The 24,635-nt window shown below is 41.7% G+C and overlaps 1 protein-coding gene across 10 annotated transcripts in view; it reads left to right on the top strand.

Moving 5' to 3' along the window:
• The window catches only part of fbn2 (fibrillin 2), a 168,163-nt gene that overhangs the window by 29,950 nt on the left and 113,578 nt on the right, over window positions 1-24,635 (top strand). For 8 of the 10 annotated variants that reach the window (XR_015500924.1, XR_015500923.1, XR_015500921.1 and 5 more), the window contains 8 exons: window positions 5,284-5,409; window positions 9,497-9,649; window positions 12,688-12,930; window positions 13,023-13,160; window positions 16,585-16,704; window positions 16,944-17,069; window positions 19,053-19,175; window positions 19,503-19,625. Coding sequence is in view for 5 of the 10 variants with exons in the window: in XM_087270314.1 (XP_087126440.1) it covers window positions 5,284-5,409; window positions 9,497-9,649; window positions 12,688-12,930; window positions 13,023-13,160; window positions 16,585-16,704; window positions 16,944-17,069; window positions 19,053-19,175; window positions 19,503-19,625 (1,152 nt within the window). In the remaining 5 variants the exon portion in view is untranslated. Of the gene's footprint in view, window positions 1-5,283; window positions 5,410-9,496; window positions 9,650-12,687; window positions 12,931-13,022; window positions 13,161-16,584; window positions 16,705-16,943; window positions 17,070-19,052; window positions 19,176-19,502; window positions 19,626-24,635 lie in introns of those variants that run through there. The other 2 variants (XM_087270315.1, XM_087270316.1) reach the window with 2 other exon arrangements.

The raw sequence follows: 24,635 nt of genomic DNA, 5'->3' as shown, positions 1-24,635 counted from the left end.
AGATGGTAGCCCTTACGCCCGATGACACCGGAGACCAGACGTCCACCGCGGCATCGGAGGGTGGGCTTTCATTGTCTGATGATCCAGACCCGCTCGCCCCCTTCGGGCTGGTGAGCGCTGTCACTACGGATCCTGAAACGGACATGTTAGCCGTGCTTTCCCGGGCTGCTTCGGCCATGGGTTGGAGATGGTTTATCCCCCAGCCCCGCGGCCGGACCGACTAGAGGGGCGTTCCCTTCTTCCCGGAGGTGCACAGTAGGCTCACGCGGTCTTGAAAAGCACTTTTTTCTGCTCGTGCTGCGTGTCCCTCCACCCTCACCACTCTTGACGGTGGAACAGCCAGGGGGTATGTGGCGATTCCTCAGGTTGAGTGCGCGATGGCGGTAAATCCGCGTGGCGCCTCTTCTTGGCGGGGTCCGCCTCGTCTCCCATCCAAAGCCTTTAAGTTATCTACCTCCCTCGGAGCTAGAGCTTACATAGCTGCGGGCCAGGCTGCTTCCGCCTTGCAGGCGATAGCCACCTACCAGCGCTACCTAGCGCAGGCGCTGGCCGAGCTGCACGAGGGTGGGTCCAACCCAGGCTTACGAGCTTCGCACCGCCGCCGACTTAGCTCTTCGGACTACTGAGTCCGCTGCGTGTGCGTTGGGGAGGACGATGTCCACATTAGTGGTCCAGGAGCGCCACGCCTGGCTGATATGCGCAAAGTCGACAAAGTCCGCTTTCTTGACTTTCCCCATATCCCCAGCCATGTTCGGCGACACCGTCTGTGTATTCACCCAGGAATTCAAGGCGGTGAGAGAGCAGTTGATGGGTGATGTCTTATCGGCGGTCCGTAGCCCGCTCCGCCCGCCGTGCCATTCATACCTGCTCCTCGCCGAAGGCGCCCGCCTACGAGAGCTGCTCCGCCCCCGCACACGCCTCTGGCGAAGCGAGCGCGTCGGGCACCTTGGAAGCAGGCAGCCCCCCTGCCCAGAACGCCGCTAAGTCTGGCAACGGACCGCGAAGCGTCCCTGGGACAGGCCATCTGGAGAAGAGAGAACTTGCTCTTTCCCCGCTGGAGGGCGGGGCCCCATTTCCAACGGCACTTTTTACTGCCATGAAAACATTATGAAAGGGCAATTTTCACTTCCCCGGATGTGACAGCCCGAAATCTGCCAGTCTGGGACGCTATGCTTTCTAGCTTGCAGATTCGGTGCGTTTCGCCAGTGGCTCACGAGCGCTGGGAGGACGGTCTCCTTTCTCCCACCCCTCGAGCCTCCCCTCCGGAGCTCGGGTGCGGAGTGAGAGCAAATATCTCACCTCCAGCTTTTCCGTGGGACCCGCGCGCTTCCCGGATCAGCACATCCACTCCGCGCTGCCCCACTGCTGGTACGTCAGCGATTGTAGCGATGAGTCCATTAGCGGGAGCTCTGCCTGCCTGGTTAGCGCGGGCCAGCTCTTTGCGGTGGCTCATACGCACAATCAGACTCGGCTATGCGATTCAGTTCGCGAAACGGCCCCCCAAGTCGCGGGTGTGTATTCACCAGGGTCAGCCTCCTGTCCGCCCCTGTCTTGCGAGAGGAGATTGCTGTCCTCCTGGCGAAGGATGCAATCGAGCCGCTCCCTCCAGCCGAGATGGAGTGCGGGTTTTACAGCCCACACTTCATCGTGCCCAAAAAGAGCGGTGGGTCACGGCCAATCCTAGATCTGCGCGTTTTGAACCGCTGCCTGCACAAGCTGCCGTTCAGAATGCTCACGCAGAAGCACATCCTCCGGTGCGTTCGTCCTCTGGGTTGGTCTGCAGCATTAGACCTGATGGACGCATATTTCCATGTCTCCACTCTTCCTCGCCACCGTCAGTTTCTGCGGTTTGCGTTTGAAGGTCGAGCTTGGCAATACAAAGCCCTCCCCTTCGGGCTCTCTCTGTCTCCGCGGGTCCTCACCAAGCCCGCGGAGGGTGCCTTAGCGCCCCTTCGGCTCGCGGGCATCTGCATACTCGATCTCTTTACGACTGGCTGATTTTTGCCTCTCTCGGAGCAATTGATTATGCATAGAGACAAAGTGCTCTGGCACTTCCACCTGTGGGGGTTTCAGGTCAACCAAGAAAAAAGCAAACTCGCCCCCGTGCAGAGGATCTCTTCTCTCGGGCTGGAGCTGGACTCGGTCACCATGGCAGCGCGCCTCTCCGGAGAGTGCGCTCAGCTGATGCTGTACTGTCTGAGAGAGCTCGTCAGTAAAATAGTGGTCCCACTGAAACTATTTCAGAGGCTCCTGGGGCATATGGCATCCGCAGCCGCTTCTGCCGCTCGGATTATTCTATATGAGACCACTTCAGCACTGGCTTCACGATCGAGTCCCCAGACGCGCAAGGCACGCGCGCGCACACCGAGTCTCTGTTACTGCGCTGTGTCGCCACGCCCTCAGCCCTTGGAGCGACCCCTCGTTCCTACAGGCCTGGGTGTCTCTAGAACAGGCGTCCAGTCTTGTTGTCGTTTCAGCAGACGCTTCCAACACGGGCTGGGGGGCTGTGCGTTGCGGGCATGCGGCTGCGGACCTGTGGAAAGGTACCCAGTTGCATTGGCATATCGCCTGGAGCTGTTGGCAGTGTTCCTCGCTCTCCACCGTTTTTTTCCGGTGCTGGAGCGGCAACACGTGCTGGTCAGGACGGACAGTACGGCGGCGGTGGCGTATATCAGCCGTATGGGGGTATGCGCTCTCGCCGCATGTCTCAGCTCGCCCGCCGTCTGCTCCTCTGGAGTCATCCGCGGCTGAAATCGCTGCACGCCATTCATATTCAGGCAAGCTCAACCGTGCAGCCGATGCGCTCTCACGGCAGCCTTACGTCCTGGAGAATGGAGACTCCACCCCGAGTCTATTCAGCTGTTATGGGCGCGATTCGGGGAAGCCCAGATCGATCTGTTGCGTCCCCCGAGATTGCTCATTGCCAGTTGTTCTTTCCCTGACCGAGTGCTCTCGGCACGGATGCACTGGCTTACAGCTGGCCTCGGGGCATGCGCAAATACGCGTTTCCCCCAGTGAGCCTGCTCGCGCAGTTACTGTGCAAGGTCAGGGAGGACGAGGAACAGGTTGCTGGTTGCGCCCCTCTGGCTCTTCCCAACCTGGATGTCAGAGCTCTCCCTCGCGATAGCCCTCCCCTGGCAGTCCCTTCGAGAGAGCACCTACTCTCTCAGGGACAGGGCACCATCTGGCACCCTCGCCGGTCTTTGGAGGTCATTAGACGCGAGGAAGACTTAGGTAACCTCCGATTGCGGCTGCCATCTCCGCTCTCATAACGCGGTGGCTGGCAGCACCGTGGGAACGCATAACCTCATCATCCGGTTCCTCAGGGGCGCTAAGCGAATTAATCCACCCCGCCCCCTCTCATGCCCTCTTAGGATCTCGCCCTCGCTACACAAGCCGCGTTAGATCCCTTCGATCCTCGACTCAGTATCTTTCTGTTCCTGAAGACAGCTCTGCTGGTCGCGTTGATATCGATTAGAGGGTCGGGGACCCGGAGGCATTTTTCGGTCAGTGACTCGTGCCTGTAATTGGGCTGGCTTTCTCTCACGTCCTGAGACCCCGCCCGCGATATGTGCCCAAGGTTCCTACCACTCCGTTTTAATACGAGGTAGTGAGCCTGCAAGCGCTGCCCTCGGAGGAGGCAGACCCAGCCCTTCTTTATTGTCCAGTTCGCGTTTTGTGTATTATCCGGACCGCACTCAGAGTTTAGATCATCTGAGCAGCTCTTCGTCTGTTATAGCGGTCGGCAGCAGGGAAGTGCCGTACCAAAATAAGTTCCCACTAGATTGTGGATGCCTTTCTTTCACTATCAGAGCCGAGGTGAGCCGCGTCCCCCGAGAGCGCGTGCGCACTCCACTTGGAGCTTCGCATCCTCTCGAGCGCGCGCACGCGGCGCCCCTCTAACAGACATCTGTAGAGCTGCGGGCTGGGTGACACCCAACACATTTGCAAGGTTTTACAATCTGCGAGTGGAGCCGGTTTCCTCAAGGGTATTAGGTAACCCTTGGTGATTGAGGAAACAATTCGGTAGGGTGTTGAAACACGCTTGCTGCGCCATTCTCCCTAACACGGAGGTACGTGCGCCTTTTTATCTGTCAGTAAAGTTCCCCGTCAGGTGAGCCCTGCAGATTCCTCCGTGGCCCCCAGCACTGACTCAGCGGAGGAGTCACTTGCTGGCCCACTACGTTGTAGGTCTGCCCGCTGGTCAGCCCGCGTTTTGGGTAAAGGTGCCTGCTATGCGTGATCCCCACTAGGCGATCCCATGCTTATTCCGCCACGGTTAAGTTCCCCCCCCCTGGGCGGACCCGTGTCTTCCCTCTCCGCTAACCACTCTTTTGCTATGCGTACTCCCCCTTTTTAGGGCTAGTCCATATGTAAATTCTGCCATCTATCCCCCCTTGGGTAACGGATGGCCTCCGCAGCGTCCTCCCTATCGGGATTGCACGCTTCCCAACGTACTGTCGTATTTTCCTAGAATTATCTAGATGCTCACGACTTCCCAAAAATATATCTAAATCCGTAAAACTTCTGTTGAAGTAGGATAAATTAGGGCCAGAGACACGTTGGAGGACCGCGCCTCCCATGATGTGGGTGCGTCACGCTTGCTTGACTATCCCCTCATCGGTGGCGTTGGTAAGGTGCAGTCATTATGGCGCTTTCCATACTTCTCCCATTTCGTGGATTTCAATCAATCCACTCTATGGCACTGAAGTTCCCCAACCGAAGGGGAACGTTCGAGGTTACAGAAGTAACCCTTCGTTCCCCGAGGAGGGGAACGGAAGTGCCATACTCCGTCACCATAATGACTGTCCCTTATCTGTTTGAAAGTCTCTTCAGCTTAAAAGGATGGCGTCTGCTTGCTCCAGGTGTGCTTATATGCTGGGATAATTGGCAATGAAGTACACCTGTGCAAGCTTACGCTGCCAATTCATTGCATTCATTGGCCCGTTCAATACTCTTTCAGACAAGCGGCTTCTGAACCGAATCCTCCCATTTCGTGGATTTTAATCAATCCACGCTATGGCACTTCCGTTCCCCTCCTCGGGGAACGAAGGGTTACTTCTGTAACCTCGAACGTTATTTTGTGACCAGGAGGTTAAAATTGAGATGAAACATTTTTCTCCTTTGATCACACACATTCTAGCTGATCCCTTTCATTAAAGCCACTTATCTCATGCTTTTCCCCTGTCATGTAGGAAGAAAATAGCAACAAACCAACTTTAGAAATGGAAATAAAGTGTACTTCAGAATAAATGATACGTTTCAATGTGTGAAATCGCTTAGATGTGGATGAATGCTCCACCATTGAACGTGCGTGTGAAGCGGGACACTGCATTAATTCGGCGGGCAGTTTCTCCTGTGTGTGTCCTTCTGGATATGTGCTGTCTGCAGACCGGACTCGCTGTCTTGGTGAGTTCTTAAGCTCTGTATCAAAGACATTTAAGTACTTATAGTCTGTATTTGTGTGTTCTTTGTATAGTATCATGGAGAGCTTGCTGAAGCATGTGATGAATTTTGTGTTCAGGCAGACATCACAAAGATTCACACCTCAACCTATAATTTGCAATCCCAACTTTCCAAATAGAAAAAAAGAACCTACCTACCTATCAATCTATCTATCTTAAAACACACAGATTAGCTATAACAGAGGATCCCACACACTTTCCAGCGCTGCAAATCACATGTCTCCTTCAAAAGCTTAATAGTAAAGATTCCAAGACCTAAAAATTGTTGTGTCAGACACAAGAAATGCTAAATGTGCTGTGCTGGAGGTACATTATAAATGTGTTTGGGAATAACCAAGCTACAGTTGAATATTAAAAACACTGACATGTAAAGGGGATAATTACTGATTAAATAAATTAGTACTGTATTTACAGTAGCACAGTACTAATTTGTGTATAACCTTCTGTCCAAAAAACTAAGTTGTCCCTTTTCAAAACAAATGAAATGGTATACATTTTCTTATATACAGGCTTCATATGGTCATTAAAACCTGGTAAAGTCATGGAATTTTAACATGGCATTTTCCAGGCTTGAAAAAGTTTTGGAAAAGTCATAGAAATTCGTTTCACAAATTTCTGTATACTTGAATTAGGGCTGCACGATATTGGAAAAATCTGACTTTACGATAGTTTGTATTTCTGTGATATTTATTGCAATGTAAATACAATTTCACCAGAGGATTTAACAGGTTTATTTGGATTGATTGGGGGGATTGTGTAGAGGAGTGAATCTCGAGTAATACATAACAAATTAATTACAAGCATAGATAAATAAAACATAGTAAAGACAAAAGTGAATTATAGTTTTCAGGTATTTACTATTCCAGTACAGATGTTGAATAATCAACACTGCATAGTCTAAATAGTAATTACTATTTATATATATATATATATATAATATAGTGTTATATTTATAACAATAAATATATATATTATTTATATATATGATATCTATCTATCTATCTATCTATCTATCTATCTATCTATCTATCTATCTATCTATCTATCTATCTATCTATCTATCTATCTATCTATCTATCTATCTATCTATCTATCTATCTATCTATCTATCTATCTATCTATCTATATATATATATATATATATATATATATATATATATATATATATATATATATATATATATATATATATATATATATATGAATAATATCCATTGGCCAGAAAGTGATTAAATATTTATAAATTGTAAAAATTTTGGTATTTGTGATGCAGCAAGTTAAATGGTTTCATTTTCAATTCAATTTAAAGTGTGATCGGACGAAAAAGTAAAAAGGAAAAAAAAACATATATATATATATATTGTGATGTGGCTCCCCATACATTATGGGGTATTGTGTGTAGAATTCTGAGGAAATAAATGAATTTAATCCATTTTGGAATAAGGCTGTAACATAAAAAATGTAGAAAAAAGTGAAGCGCTAGGAATACTTTACTGATGCACTGCAAATCAGGTAGCTGGAGGCAGACTTACACTGAATGTCAGAGTGTTTTTCGTGATATCGTCTCCAACAGACAGGTCATTTAAATGTTGTGACTGGCCGATGCATCTGAGGTTGGGCCATTTGTGAGATATTTAGCAGAAATGACTAAAGATTCAGAGCCACAAACAAAAGAGAACCAAAGCTGCATGCAAGCCTTTTTTGTTAACGCGGGCATATAGGCAGAGGAGGAAGTACAGAGAGTGGAACTCTGTGACCTCCTCTAGACTGTATATAACTACAGATCAGCGCCAGAGCATGTGTGGATCTGTCCGTCTCTCCATCATGTCTGAGGAATTCTCCTTTGGAGTATCCTTTGATTTTAATGAAAGCACATGTCCAAACCGCACCCATAAGCACAGATGCTGTGGAATGGTTCTGTTCAAAGCAATTTCCTGTTGCGTACAGTCTATACTTTTATCTGCTTGTAGAATTGATTAATACACAACTAGTCACTGTAGGATCATACATCGATACACTCAATACTTCAAAGTATCTTAGCAGCCTTGTTTGAGCTTCATTATGTGTGTAAATGAAGGATATACAGTTCTGTGACAAAGTTACCCTATTGAATTTTATAATGTTCCATATTAGGACATAATAAAAACCTGTATGGTCCTCAGATGAACAACATCACATGACATTCCGCACCGTTTTTAATTTTATTTAACAAACAATAAAGCCAAGGTAGAAAAGCTGTGGGGTCACAAATGTATAGGGGGATAGCCTACGTTGCATAATTCAGATGCATGCAGATCCCCTTTTAGCTGTAATTCATTCATTTTCTTGTCGGCTTAGTCCCTTTATTAATCTGGGGTCACCACAGCGGAATGAACCGCCAACTTATCAGGCAAGTTTTTACACAGCGCATGCCCTTCCAGCCGCAACCCATCTCTGGGAAACATCCACACACATTTACACACTATGGACAATTTAGCCTACCCAATTCACCTTTACTGCATGTCTTTGGACTGTGGAGGAAACCAGAGCACCCAGAGGAAACCCACGCGAAGGCAGGGAGAATGTGCAAACTCCACACAGAAACGCCAACCGAGCCGAGGTTCGAACCAGCGACCTTCTTGCTGTGGGGCGACAGCACTACCTACTGCACCACTGCCTCGCCCTTAGCTGTAATAACTATTATTATTTACTATTAACGTAATCATTTTTATCTTATCAATCTCTCAGATCATACTAGAAGACATTTGCACAGCTCTCACCACAGCATTTTAGTCAGAATGAGGTCTAAACTTGGACTGGATTCTTTTTCAGCTCTTTTGACGTAGATTTGCTGCTTTGTTTGCGAGCATTGCCTTGTTGCGTGACCCATTTTACGACTTAGCTTTAGCTGTGAGACGGATATTGTGTTCACACCCCCCTGAAGCCTCCAAACCAGAAAACTTCTGCTGACAGCCAAAGATGTCCTGATATGAAAAAGATTTAAGTGGCTGCGCCAGCTCGTACGCAAAGAATAAGCTAAATACCTCCCTAACAAAGTGTTCCTCAATACATCTGTGTCTCCCACAGACACGGATACTACTCCAGACAGTAAAGTGTCGCACACAATTGAGGTAACGCTCTCCTCAAAGGGTGTTAGTTCAGCATCCCCTGCTCCCTCGCCTGTTCGCTCCACACTTTGTGGTGTGCTGTTGTTCTCCTCTTAACCTGCACCTTTACATCGGACCATTTCTTTTTTTAATTCGTTCACAGTGCGTTGTTCAGACCCCACTGCGTTAACTGCGTCAGCTAAACTCTCCCACTCTATTTTTTTTCTTTTGTTATTAATTCCGGAGGACAAACTTGCAAATAACACTGTTTCTCTCCAATTCACATTCTGTGAAGTTTCTCTTCTTGCTTGCTTTTGCCATTGCTTTTTTGTTTGGTTTTGCCAAAATGGAGTCATTACCATATTCATACAGGGGAGGAGGCAAAGAGGGAATTTGCACTTATGCATGTTGTTTCACGTTAATTCACGTTAATTCGGATGTACAAAGAGAAAATACGTGGGATTCAGTGTTTCATACATCTGAATTTTTTACTGTGTATGCACATTTACATATTTGTCTGTACGCAATGTTTTAGTAATAATTCAACGCAAGTGGCCCCTGGTCTTGAAAAAGAACGAAACTTCTGCAGTTTAGTTGTATTTCAGGTTTCGACCAAACAAGAAGAGAGAGGCAGTAAATACGAACGGGGCAATTTGCAAATTGAGCAACAAAAAGGTGACGGCGAGACATGGAAATAACTCGAACCAAAAGTCACATATAATGTATTCAGTTTATAAATGGTTTAGGCACAAGCTAACAGCTTTGTGATGCTGTCTGAGCCTTACATCATAATTTTTTTATTATGCATGGTAATACCATATATCGAGGTAAAATATGTAGGAAGTTTGATGGTAACACATTTTGGATAATGCCCAAGCCTACTATATAAATACACATTGCACATATCTTGAGTGTTTTAGAATAGTGTGTTTGTGTGTATTTCAGACCAGCACACAGGGATCTGCTTTGCGTCAGTTGTGAATGGACGCTGTGCTCATGAAATCAGCGGACGTTTCAATAAAATCCAGTGCTGCTGTGATCGTGGCCGGTGCTGGAGTCAAAGAACAACTCATGAAATGTGTCCTGTACCAGGATCAGGTGATTATATAGCTCTTTTCAACCTTTGCTTTGTTTTTTTGTTTTGTTTTTTCATGTGATGCTACTTTTTTTTTACATGGGAGAGGTGATTTACAACTGTGAAAACTTGACTCATCTATGTTAAGCTGCTTTGACACATTCTACATTGTAAAAACTCATAGAAAAAAAGATGAATTGAATGTATGTATTTTACACAAATTCTCTTATTTAAAATGATTAATTGAATTTTAAGAGAACAAATAAACCGATTAATAAAGATTAGCTGATTATCTAAAAGATTAAAAGATTATAAAAATGATTATCACAAAGACATTCTCCATCAATTATTCCATTTGTGTAACTTTCTGATGTTACTGGACACAATAATAGTTCCAAGCAATAAAAACAAACATCTATAGTTTGGTATAGTTTGACCTGGTTTCCATTGTTCTCATTTTTTCCACTTCTTGTTAGTTTCCTTTGGTATTAGTTAGTTCACACATGTTTTGTGTTATCTTGTTTATGTTTACTGGTGTATATAACCCCTTTTATGTTGGTGTGTAGTTGTTGTCTCAAATATTTATGTTTCAGTTGCTTAATTAAATACCTGATGCTCAATATTAAAAATATGTAAAGGCAAAATTAATAGCCCAAATAAAAATTGTTTTTTTTATTAAATATTTTTAAAGTGACAATTAATTAGGAGTCAAATTTTTTGATGGGTTAAACATTACTAAAAATATTGTAAAAAGGATTACAATTTCACTGAAGGGCTAATCATTTTGTCTTCAACTGTACATGTTAGTCTGAATACACAGCTGACAAATAGTTCATCTATTTGTTGCATTGTTGGAAGTAGTGCAAGTAAAGATAATATTAGGGTATCTACGTTAAATTGTAGAAACAGTATAGTGTGTTTGTGTGTTAAATTGTCTTATTAATGGACTTTTTTTTTACCGTGGAATACTGTCAACACTGCTGCCAGTTAGCCACTGTAAGAAATATAAAAAAAAACAACTAACTGGCAACAATAAGACTATCTGTGTCAACATAGTCTCGTTCTGAAAACATACAGTACCCCTATATACATTTCTGGAGATCACGAAATATGTAATCTGAGAATAGTATGGCTGTATTTCATCTTTAAAATGAACGTTATGAGACTGTATGATGCCATTCAATTTTGGGCTTACCGGCTGACCACTTATTTCTGTGGATTGTATTTTCGCTGTTACCAGTATGTCCAGTTGCACGCCATGTACGGTGGAAGATTTGAGAGGCAGAGCGGATTGTGGGTTAATGCCTAAATCATTGTTTTCTGCCTTAAGATTATTGCACTGCTCTATAAATATCAACATAAGCATCAGAGTAGATGAGACAATAATCAATGAACAGTAATTTAAACTTTCTTTGCACAGTTACTACCTGTGATGAGTACATCAAGTAATTTTCTGCACTTTATTCTTTGCACTGCACAATTTCAAACAAATGCTACTCGTTTTACAGTAAAATACTGTTTCCTTTTATTAAAGCAAAGCACTGGCTATTTTAAAGTTATTTACCACATAATCTATAGCAAGAGTTAAAGGTGCAGTAGGTGATTGTCTTCTGAAACATTTTTGTTGTTCTGGTTGAAAGTCTCCTCACATTCCAATATCACTGATTAAAGTAAATCATCTAAATGCATTTTTATGTATTTTTATATTCTGGGTAAGAGTAAAAAATGTTTGTCCAATTAAAATGTCCGGCCGATAATTCCCATAATTCTTATACGGAGCTCAAACTGTCTGTTAGCAAATGCCAATTCGAGCTTCTGCACACCTGTTTGTACGCAGCTCTGCCGTGCTTGCGCGTTCATGAGAGTGATAGTGATCGAGAGCGAGCAGTAAAAACATGCTGAATCTAAACTTTTTTTTAAACTCCTGAATCAATATTGGAGTTACTTTTGCACGCTGGAGGAAGGATGACACCATAGCTGAAGTATTTCTCTTACGCCCCATACACATGGGGCTTCAGCGTCAACGCTTCCCATTCACTTTGAATGGGTGACATGAGGCATTGCCGAACTGCATTGTGGATCCGTCAGCCCTGCTTTAGAGTGTGGCTTGCTGCCACACTCTAAAAGTTGGGACTAGCTCAACTTTTCAAGCGCCGACGGAAGCGTCAGCCAATCAGATAGCTGTATGCAAAAACACCAGATAGACAGTGGCCTATCATTGGCTGACGCTTCTATGACGATCGCTTCAGCCCCAACTTCAGACACGCCTTTAGTCAAGCGTTGACGCTGAAGCCCCATGTGAATGGAGCGTTAGACAGATAATGTTCTGTTTTGAAACTTTTTTTGCAACACAGAGCTGATGTAGACTGGGCGGTTATGAATGGGTTATAGGCACTGAAGTGTTGTTCAGAAACTGAAATCTTCTGGTGAAAGATTGATGTGAGTATTTTCAGTTTCAGAAGGACATTTTACAGCATCGATAATGTAGATTCTTATTTCGTTTAACAACAAAACATCAGAAAATAGCACTATTCCACCTAGCTTGATTTACTGAGCTTGAGATGGTTTTATATTCATATTGGTTCATTTTTTAACAATGACAACCTGCGACGTGCTCCTTATGGTGTTTACCACTACTCTGAATATTCGGTCAGAAATAGCATGGCTTAGAAATGAGTGTAATAATGAGTGTAATTCCTGCAAGACGCCAACCAAGCATTAGCTCAACACATGAGAGAGGGTTCTGCTGTCATGCGGTAAGTGTGCTTTGTGCTTTCAGGAGGCGTGGCTTTAGAGGGCAGGGGAGGGGCGGTGTTTCAGAGATCTATGCTAACAGGCTAGCATTGTGATGATTATCTACTGCACCTTTAACAGTGTATATTATTTAGTTAAAGTAAAGCAAATGGATTAACACTTACACAGACTAATGCATGATATTGTACACTCTTTCTCTATTTTTTTAATACATACATTAGTGACATAATGTTACATATATTTTTGGGTGGAATAGTTTGCTGTGATACCTTAAACCCACATTTTTGTCTCCCTTCTGTTCACATAGATGAATACTTGAGGATTTGTCTGGTAGGCTCTGCTCTGAGTGGCTACAATGAGGAGGATCCTGAAATGAGCCCTCACCACCACAGCAGCTTCAGTGTTTCCCCTAATGACCAGATACTTCACCCACATAATGGCAATGGACAAATAAAACCCCAGATTCGCCAAACACCTCAAATTCTGCAGTTTCCACAGATTCCACAGATCCCAAGGCATGACAATGGATTTAAACCACAACGACCTGTTGGTGAGTAAAATCTTATGAAGAGCCTTTGCTGAACTAACAATCTGCTTTCAAAATGTTCTTGCAGATTTGATGAGTTTTTATTTTGTTTGCAGTTAGTGTGAATGAGACTGTGAACAGGTGCCGTTTGCTTCCTAATTTGTGTCTGAATGGACGCTGTATTCCCATGGAGTCTGACTACCGATGTGACTGTAACACCGGATTCAAAGAAGACAACAGAGGAGAGTGCTCAGGTAATTTCTGTCACAGCTCACACAAATTCTTGTAGGGCATTTAGGGTATTGTCTAGAGTCTAGCTGCGTCCCAAATCGCATACATATGCACTATTCCACACCATTTTGTAGTATAGTGTAAGTAGTGTGTTTACACCGAAAACTCTATAAATAATAAGTGCACTTTAATTTCCCGGATGATGCACTCATTCAGCCGGTAAAAAGAAGTGTGTAATGATGAACACTTCACGCATTCAACGACCGCAGGTTTGCTCATGTAGCGGAAGGGGCGGAGCCATCAAGCGCACATGTTGGATAACTTTATTTTTTTTAATGGTGAAAGCAAAATTCTCCTACGAGAGTGATTATAGCACCTCCCGATGGTGCATGCGGTTATACTCACGGCAGGTATTATTTGATGATTCGGTTGTTTATTTCATTGATTTGGCAAACGTCATCAGGGAAACGGTTTGAATTTCCACTTAGTAAAAAAAACGTTAGTGTTCCAATTGGGACGTCACTATATACAGTACATATACTATGCTGTTGGGTGTGTAAGTGCATAAGTACATAGTGCACTCATTGTGCCTTTTGGGACGCAGCTATTAAGTGTTGTACACTTGTTATTGCGGTGCATTGTGGGATTTATTGAGTGCACATCAGAATGTTGATGGTTTCAGGCACAATAGCTATGTTCCAAACAGCACACTATACACTATGCACTCAACAGCATAGTTTATGAATGTAGTGACGTCCCAAATGGAACACTTCTGGTTTTTTTACCAAGCGAAAATTTAAAGCATTTCCCTGATGATGTTTGACGGTTGCCAAAATAGTGAAATAAATGACCAAAGTACCAAATAATACCTGCCATGAGTATAACTGTATTTACCATTGGGAGGCGCTATAATCACTATCGTAGGAGAATTTTGCTTTCATGATCTAAAATAAATAAAATTATCCAACATGTGCGCTTGATAGCTCCGCCCCATCTGCTGCATGAGCAAAGCCGTGGTCGTTGAGTGCTTGAAGTGTCCATAATTCCACACTTCATATTATCGGTTGAATGAGTGCATCATCCTGGTAATTAAAGTGCACTTAATATTTTTTAAGTTTTCAGTATGAACGCACTATTTACACTATTTATACTACAAAATGGCGTAGAATAGTGCATAAGTATGCGATTTGGAACGCACCTTCTGGCTGCTCCCTCAAGTAGAGCAAAATATCATGTGATAAAAAACTGCACAATGTTTATTTTGCAAGCACATGTTGTTATTCATTAAGTGAGCAATTAATCCATGCAAGTTAATCCACAAAAAACATTTTGGTGATCTTCAGTCAATGTCTCATCATTTGTTTCAGCGATTTGAGTAGTGCTTCTCCCTCTTGATGTCAGTTTGACTGCTTCAGCCATAAAGTTCTTAACCATGCCCTTCTTACTAATTTCTACTTGGAATAAAAGCCACACACCCTGCTTAATATTTAATTTTAGTTGGAAGTACATCAACATACTAAAATAAAATTCTCAGCAACTTCTGGTTCACATGGACTTTCAGGGGCATGGCTTCGGATACAGCTTAAATTTTAGTTTTTTTATGGCTGTTAATGGTGTTCATGTTCTCCTGGGTGTTGGTACTTGAGCTGATAAGTCGTAATTAACATCAAGTGCCATCAAGTCACTTTTTTATTGGCACAAGATGGCAGTGTACCTTCTTTTGATAAATGACAAGGAAGTACAGGAGGATTTGATAACTCTGCTTATAGGAAAGGAAGACCGAAAAGTAAAGTAAAGAATTATGAAATGACACCTGAATCCGCGGCTTCATAGTAATCATCCACCTGCCACCCGCCAGCACATATACTTTTATCTGATATATATATCCGCACCCGACCCGCATCCGATCGTCACTTTAATAGTTCTAATTCTTTGTTTTGGGCATAATAATCGGACATCGTGGATATAGCAGATTCAGTGCACATCTCTGATAGCAAAATAATAGCCTATGTTAATCATACATATTTTAAATGAATATTTATTTATAAAAACAAACGTTTGTCTTTGGATAACACTTTTCTTTATTTTCAAATACAGAAAGTAAAAATAAGACATTTCAGCTTTTACAGATACAGGAACAAGATAACAAAAAGGGTGCCACTTCAGCCTAAACAGCAGCTATGTGGTGTTTACTTGGCCTTTTTTGCACTGTGCAAAAACAGAATAGCATCTACTTTGCCTAAATTCGGGCGATTCCTCCTCGCCTTCAAAACCCAGGCCAGCTGCACTGAATGAGCATTTGCTTTCGCCGCTTGTTGTAGGAATAAGATTCTCCTCGCAAGGCGCTGCAGTTGTGTAAATAAGCGATGTTGTTTCTCCTTGATTGATAGCAGATTTTCCTCTGATGACTCCTCTAAATAAAAGTTTAAACAGTACTCTTGCACGTCATCCATTATTATCTGCAAAGCTCACTCTCTGTTTTTTCGCTGGTCCACTGCCATGTCCCACTACATCCACTCGCAACCCACCTGCAATTAATCATGATGTATTTTTTATTTCCCGACCCGCCCGATCCGCAGATTATCCGCAGCGCCCGCTGATATAACCGCCATCCGCGCATCACTAGTGTGCAAGTATAGTGTGTCCACAGTCATACTGGAGTGATGTAAAGACAATAAGTCTCTTTTTTGCTGTGTGTGTGTGTGTGTGTGTGTGTGTGTGTGTGTGTGTGTGTGTGTGTGTGTGTGTGTGTGTGTGTGTGCATGATCTTTGTAAAGGCATTGTGTATGACTCATCATTGCAGGAAGGCTTAAATTAACTCCACAACAAATACATCTAATAATCATTGGGAAAGTTCTTACTGTAGTATTTCTCACAAATGTTATGTGAGATCTGCTTTCCCTTATGTCTGTCACTGTGCTGTTTGTCTGACGCAGCCATAGATGGGCGGGGAGGACTAGCATTAAAGGCACAGGAAACAAAATCATGGAAGAAAATGGAGAGTTTTACTATCTTATTGACTTGGTGGTGGCATTCATGTGGGTTTAACTCATAAATATGATTTATCCGTCATGTTTGAAAGCACCATTAGTTGTGCCTGGATTTTGGTTTGATTTGTGTTTTACTGAAATATCTTTCGTATGGATTTCTGTTTGCCATTGCCTTTTTACCGTTCCATTTTATGTGTATTTTTTATTTTTGTGTGATTATTTTTTGTGTTTTATGGATTTTAATTAAAAAAACACTATAATTTCTCTAAACCAATTACAGGCCACTTTATTTGTCTTTTGCCTACAGTGTTTATAGAATAACAAAATAATTATAAATGTTTAAGAATCTGAACGAACCACACACACAAAAAACAAAACAAAATGCAAATCAGAAAAAAGTTGTCCACAAAAAACTGCATTCAATGATTAAAATGAGTGATCTGGTGTTTCTTTTCAGATGTAGATGAGTGTGAGTTTGACCCCTGTGCTAATGGAAACTGCATCAACACTCCTGGTTCCTACTACTGCAGATGCCACACAGGCTTTCTTAGGGTTACAGGCAAACAAACCTGCATAGGTGAGAATATGCAATAATTCTATATTTCATTTTTCATTCCAACCGTCACTCTGGTTATCACAATGTTAAATGGAAATAAAACAAAAAATTACCATATCAGGCTAATTAACAAATTTAACTTAACATAAACTATGACAATGTAGGTAATCATAAAGCTACTTTAAGAAATGCGGGCAGTTCTCCCAAAGATGAAGACCTTTCTATGATGAAGCTTTATTCCTTTATGTGCTCGTATGTAGATATTGATGAATGTCTTCAGAATGGAGTGCTCTGTAAGAACGGCCGCTGTCTGAACACTGAGGGAAGCTTTCAGTGCATCTGCAACTCTGGATTTAAGCTTTCACCTGATGGGAGAAACTGTGTAGGTATGACATTATCCAATATGTCGTCAACACTTTTCAATACATAGCAGTTTATTATAATCATATTTACTTCCGGAGAATAACTTTGCTATAATATAGTTATTGCATTAAACTAATGATTAATGCTTTACTTGAATGAGTGTTCATAAGACTGCCATAAAACCGTTATTATCATGTCATGACACGTCCTGAATATGAATGAAATTTTGCTTACATATGTCAACTGTCATTAAGGGCTCTATTTTGACGGTCCATGCCCAAGTGCAAAGTGCAGGGCACAAACACTTTCAGGGCTTGTCAGAATCCACTTTTGCTAATATAAGGACGGAAAAATCCGCTTTGCGCCATGGCGCATGGTCTAAAAAGGTTGAACTTATTTTCTTAATGTGTCAAAGGTGTGTTTTGAGAATAAACCAATCAGAGTCTCATCTCCCATTCCCTTTAAGAGCCAGTCGTGTCACGCCATAAGCGCATTCGCTATTTACATGACGTAAAGTAAGTGTAAGTGGAAAAAACCCAGCATTTCACTAGCAATAAAACATTTAAACAGAACATCTGCAGCACGAGAATGAGAGATAAGGCATCTCATAATCTACCTTCACTTTCGTGGATAGGGAAACCTTGTAGCACAGATATCAATTAGCCTATAAATAATTAATTTTGTTTGTTAAGTGCAAAGATTTGTTTCTAAACTATTTCTAAATTCAGTTATAATTTCCAGCAAACGAATAAATGAACAATAATAACGAAGTGTGTTCAAAAACCTGAGTTATATCCTAAAACACATGTTGTGCCCCATATGATCTAAAACCTGACAAGTGGACAAATCTAAGATTATTTTTAATAAATCAAATATAAATATGGATATAATAAATAATACTGCTAATAATAATAACATTATACAAAAGCAAATTGTTATGAATGAAGTAAAAAGCTTCCCGAGATGAAGAAGACATAAAGGCAGTGGTTTTTAAATATATGTAGGCTAGAAAATATGCTTTGTAATATTTTAACCCTTTATTTTTATATCCTATTTATATTCTTATTTTATTATATATATATATATATATATCCTTAATATTTTAATTATTTTTCATTTGTAAAGATATTTGCGTATTGCTCTACATCTTGTATGTAGTAAGCAGTGTGTAAGCGAGGCGCATAACTAACGCGCTCTGTGCTCGACTTTAGACTGGCTTTGTTTTGGTCTATTAAAAAATCTATTATAGTTTCTCAAAATAACAACACGCTAGCAATGCACCTCAGAACGCCTTCCTTTCTAAACCAGAATGCCAATGGGCGCACATATGATCGCAAATGCATTTGCTATTTAAACAGCGTGTCGGAAAACATCAAAACGATTCTTGCGCCAAGCTGAAACTAGCAAATAGCAATTGCGTTGCACCTTGCGCCACATTGCGCCGGGTGTATGATAGGGCCCTAAGTGTCATTCACTCAGTTGTCATTTTAAATGGAAAGATGACATTGTTTGGGATGTCTTTGTTATGACAACTGGACATTATCAAGACAAAATAACTTGTAATAAATCTATCAGAAACATGATTGTCATGAGAAAATTATAATTGTGTTATGAATTTAAAACCCCAACTACAAAGGCGGAAAATTAATGTCAATAAATTTCATGTAATGTCATTGAATATTAATGATGCTCTTACAAAATTATTTGATAGAGCATTGACACTTTAACTGAGAAATGTTTATGGCAAAAGTGATCAAAAATAATCATGGAGCAATTATAATGGCATCATGACAATCATGTTTATGACACGTATATGACAAGTTAAAGCTCTCCCATCTCATGATTATAAAGGTGTTATGACAGCCTTAAGAGCACCCTCTTTGAGTAAAGTGTTATTATATAGGTCTAAATTAAATGAATATAAATAGCATAATAAGGGTGGGTAGTTATGAAGAATGAAGAAAACTTTCAATGATGTGCTTTAAGTTTCCTTTATTATTAATCAGATCATGATGAATGTGCCGCCACAAACATGTGTCTTAACGGCATGTGTATTAACGAAGACGGCAGCTTTAAATGTGTGTGTAAACCTGGATTCACCCTCAACTCTAGTGGACGATACTGTACAGGTGAACACTGCAATTCCTCTATTGTTTCTTAAAATAATAATAATAAATTACAATTCCTAAAACATGTTTAGGTTTGGTTTAGAGCAGGGGTGCTCAATCCTGTTCCTGGAGAGCTACCTTCCTGCAGATTTCAGTTGCTACCCATATCAAACACACCTGCCTGTAATTATCACGTGGTGTTCAGGTCCTAATTAATTGGTTCAGGTGTGTTTGATATGGGTAGCAATTGAAATCTGCAGGAAGGTAGATCTACAGGAACAGGATTGAGCACCCCTGGTTTAGAGTATATTTTTGAACAGAGTCAGGTTTTGTGTTTCTTCCTTACAGAAATCGATGAGTGCCGGACTCCAGGTGTGTGCATGAATGGACGATGTGTAAACACACAGGGCTCTTTCAGGTGTGAGTGTTTTGCAGGTCTTACTGTTGGAATAGACGGCCGAACATGTGTAGGTAAGAGCCAGATGAACACACTTGAACTTCTTTTTCCATTTAAGAGTAAAAATAAGACCTGTGGTTGAAATAACTCAATACTTTGAACTCAACATGAATTACACACATTATTAATAAAACATAAATTATGGAGTTATTTTTTTAAAAACAACATTTTCAAAAAGTTACTAATTAAGTTTTTTATTCTGTGAGTGTGTGCAATTTATGATGTAAAACAAAACATAGACATATTGTAAAGTTACATTTATCAAAGAACCCGTTTAAGTCATTTTAAGGGAATCAAAGTTGAATTAGGGCCTACTCGCACTATGCTATCCGTACCGTGCCCAGGCCCATTTCCCAGATCGTTTGAGAAGTGTGAGTGCGCTAAATCGGGCTCAGGCACAGTGAGCGCTGTTCACTTGGGCTTATGCATGTGTATGAGTGCAAATCGCACCTAAACCCGAAACTGAAAGCAAGACGTGACTTTTAAGGGACTGTTTCATATGGATTTAATAATCATTCTTACTGTTCAGTGAACGCAAACTGTTGTAGTTTATTAAATACGCAAACCCTTCACTGCATGACAGCTGCACCTTCAGCAAACCTCCCAATTCCTGCAGCTCGAGGGCTTTATGATTGTTTATGAGTGTCAAAAGTGGCTGATCTGTTCGGCGAAATATCTGTGAACGAATAAAGCGATATAGCTAGAGAATTTTCCACTGTACTGAGCGAGAGCACTTACTGAACAGCGCAGCATCGATGACGTAAGCGCGCCCAGGCCCGATTTGGAGGCGGGGACAAGCGTGCTTTGGCCCGGTTCGAGGCAACTGTGCATAGTTTGAGTACGGCCTCAGTCTTTTTTGTTTTGACATTTGGGTGGCATGGTGGCTCAGTTTTCATGTTCTTCACTTGTTGGCATGGCTTTCCTCCGGATGCTCTGGTCTCCCCCACAGTCCAAAGTCATGTGGTATGGGTGAAATGGGTAAGCTAAAATTGTCCGTAGTGTGTATGAATGTTTCCCAAGGATGGGTTGCAGCTGGAAGGGCATGAGAATCCACTGCGTAAAACATAAAGTTCATTCCGCTGTGGAGACCCTAGATAAAGAAGGACTGAGCGGAAAAGAAAATAAATAAATGAATGTTTTGACATCGGGGTGGCATGGTGGCTCAGTGGTTAGCGCTGTTGCATCATAGCAAGAAGGTCGCTGGTTCGAGTCCCAACTGGGCCGGTTGGCATTTCTGTGTGGAGTTTGCATGTTCTCGTGTTCATGTGGGTTCCTCCAGGTGCTTCGGTTTCCCCAAAATCCAGCAGTTCATTTCACTGTGGTGACCCCTAATAAATAAATGAGTACAAAAAAATGAGTGAATAAATCCAGTTCCCTAGTTAATTAGTACATTTTTTTTTATTTAGTTTGAAATATAAATGCATGAAGCTGTCTACACTCGACATAACAAAATTAAATCTTTAGCTGACCAGATTGTCTCGCTGGCTGTTCACATGATGATCATAGATGTGCATGATGCAGTGCAGCAAATCACCAGCAGCTACAACAGTGGTGACCAGGCCACAGGTTACAGCACACAGGTCATCACATGCTTTAGGATGGTAAATGGGCTCAATATATGTGGATGGTTGGAAGAATGAGGGCTATTGGGATAACACCAAAACATTTTAGTGTATATAAGTTAACGTAAATATTTGAGCTGTGCAAGGTTATGTTTTATAATCATGTTAAAGCATTAATTAATGCAGACAATTGTTTTAGCCCATGTAAAAGCAGTTTTTTTATTTTTTATTTTAAAAGTACATTGCTCACTGGGTCTAAATACATACACAGACAAACAATTTGTCACAGGAGGAGTGGGATGTTGAACAGTACTGGCTTTGGATGGATGTTATCATGCGTCTCAACCAGGGAGAACATTTGAAATGGGCCGATTCGCTGGGCTAACACCAAACTTTGTGCATTGACTTTGTCTTTAATGTACAATACTCATGCAAATACTTAATTTTACTTTCAGTCTGAGCTCAGCATATTAAAAAACATTTGCTGTAGGCAGTTGTGTTACACAAAATAATGGTTAGCTGAATGAATGTTCTGAAATGAAGCAATGACTTTCTGTGCTCAAGTTAGTTGGGAGTTGTGAATGCAGACTCAAGTTTAAACACAGTAAAACTTTTATCTATTAGTCTGCTTAACTGAGAACAATGTGGTGCAAGGACAAGAACTGAGAACCACTGATGTAATGATCCCTTAATTATAACTACACGCCCTTCTAGTGGAAAATAGCATTGGTTATACATTTAATAGAATCACATTAATGTTTAAGTTAAGATTCACAAATTATTTGTAGCTGTTAATAAGTAAAGGGAACACTGCTATTAAAAAACAACTCTGATGATATTAAGCGTTATATTACACTTTTTAAATATATCATGATTAAAAAATATAGTCATTGATCAGCACTAGTACTGTTGTTATGATCTTTTTAGGTCTAGGGATGTGACCGCAACAGAAAATAAATGATTGGTGATGGATGATGTGCAATGGCTGGAAAATAAGAGAGGGAACTCATCTCCTCAAACAGATTGGCTAGAAACTTAAACACAAGGTCAAATCGAGAAAAAGAGAAGTTTATTTACATATATCAGAATAAAACAAAGAAAACAGGGTATTAATTCAGAAGGGGGCAAGGCCAAAACAACAAACAATAACAAGCTAACTCCTAATATAATCTCTTGGTAATCTGAAACAATAGAAACACAAAAATACATAAACATAAACTAACTCCCTTTACTAATCAAAAACAGGAGAAAACTGATTTCAAAACAAAATGGCACCCACCTTAGCCACAGCCATGTCACCCTGCAGCCCAAGACCGGTTACTCACTGAAGCTAAGCAGGGCTGAGCTTGGTCAGTACCTGGATGGGAGACCACTAGGGAACACTAGGTTGCTGTTGGAAGTGGTGTTAGTAAGGCCAGCAGGGGGCGCTCAACCTGTGGTCTGTGCGAGTCCTAATGCCCCAGTAAAAGTGAAGGGGACGCTACACTGTCAGTGGGTGCTGTCTTTCGAATGAGACGTTAAACCGAGGTCCTGACTTTCTGTGGTCATTAAAAATCCAATGGCACTTCTCGTGAAAGAGCAGGGGTGTAACCCTGGTGTCCTAGCCAAAGTCCCTCTATCGGCCCTTACGATCATGGCCTCCCAATTATCCCCTTCCACTGAATTGGCTCGATCAATGTCTCTCCACTCCACCAATAGCTGGTGTGTGGTGAGCGCCCTGGCGCCGTTGTCCTGTGGCAGCTGTCGCATCATCCAAGTGAATGCTACACACTGGTGGTGGTGTGGAGAGACCCCTCATGATTGTAAAGCGCTTTGGGTGTATGGCCATACACAGTAAATCCGCTATATAAATACACATTACATTACATAAAAAAATACACATTACACCTTCCTACTTAACCCTCATAATAAACAAACATACAAATCAACCAGACTCACTTCTCTTTGGGTGAATTATTAGATGTAGTGATGTGACGTGCGCGGAGGCTTCGAAGCATGTATCAAAAATAGATACATCTCGCAGTGAAGCAGTGCACCGGAGCTTGATTCGTTTTGCCATCATCACGTGATCAGTGACGTCCGAAGCTTCATTTTCGCCTATACCCACGAGACTGCTTCGAATTTTGATTCAAAGGTTTAAACACTCTCATGGGTTTGTAAAGTGTATAGCAAGAGATTAGGCATCGATTACATACATTTCTACTGTTTGAAAGCACTGTACTGGTCCCACACACCAGTAATTTAACTAAAATACAATCGCTCACATAGCCTTCTCCTTAGAGCATTTGCCTCCCATGCAGGAATCACTGGTTCGATCCCTCTTAGAACGGGACTAGTTGGAATATGATAAATGTAAATACTTTTGAATACCTTGGATGTTACTACAGTCATCAGTGGTGTAACATAACATTCCTTATGTGTAAAAACAACAGTAATTGAGAAATTAGTTTATATTATTACTGTTGTATTACAACATGAATAAGTTGGTCAGTTGTAAACGTTTGACATTATTGCAGCGCAGTGCTTTCCCACACTTTAACCAGAAGAGGTCCTCATCGAGCTCTGATTTAGAAAGCTTCGAGTTAATGATGTGCAATACCACTGGTTTTCCATCCGATCCGATCCCAATTAAAATAAAGGTAAAATAAAAGGTAAATTAAAATAAAAGTATCAACGATACCGATCCGATTCTTTGCCTGACAATTACTGTTTGGGAAATTAAAGTAACAAGTAGTGTACTTAAAAGTGTCACTTTATACTGAATGTGAGACGAGTATTACGTGTTATTCTTGTTTATTGATTAAGAATTATACAAAAAAAATAGCCAACTTACATATTTATTGACCGCATCTGAGCATGTTTATCTAAAAACCTCTGCCTGAACATCCTAGCATAAAACAATAAACATTTACACCTTTCAGTTTGGTGACATATTAAGAAGATTTTGAACCTTTTTCTTTAGTTTTATCATTGTCACAAAAAACCCAAGCCCCAAAAATACAGCTACATCGCCACATGTTCTCCCTCTATACCTGGATAGTGCCTGCCTGCTGCACCTAAGGACTCTGCAAGCAATGTCTGTCTGTGTCACAAACAGCATCGTTTTGAGTTTCTGGAAGTGAAGTAGCTCCGTACATAACTTCGCTTCGGTCACCCACATCCAATGATAGCATGACTGACAACATGTGCCAGCGGATTGAGTATCAAGCTAGCGCAATCTGCAGTTGTACAGGGCCAGATTAAGAACATGACTTGGCAGGCGGAAGAACAAGTAGTTCCGCCTAAGTTTACATTATTCAGATAAACTAGGGTAATTGTGGTTACTTTCCGCTTTATTTCTTTTCCAGTAAACTACATATTAGTACATATAAATGACTGAAATATCGATATATTAATAAGATAATCGATTCTACAACACACAAAGCAGGTATCGGAGATATCGATATTTTAGTATCGATCCGC

The sequence above is a fragment of the Danio rerio genome, chromosome 10 (assembly GCF_052040795.2).
Source record: "Danio rerio strain M-AB ecotype USA chromosome 10, GRCz13ab, whole genome shotgun sequence".
NCBI classification, from domain to species: domain Eukaryota; kingdom Metazoa; phylum Chordata; class Actinopteri; order Cypriniformes; family Danionidae; genus Danio; species Danio rerio.
Note: the sequence above shows the minus strand (reverse complement) of the source record. Positions and strands in the feature narration are given on the sequence as shown.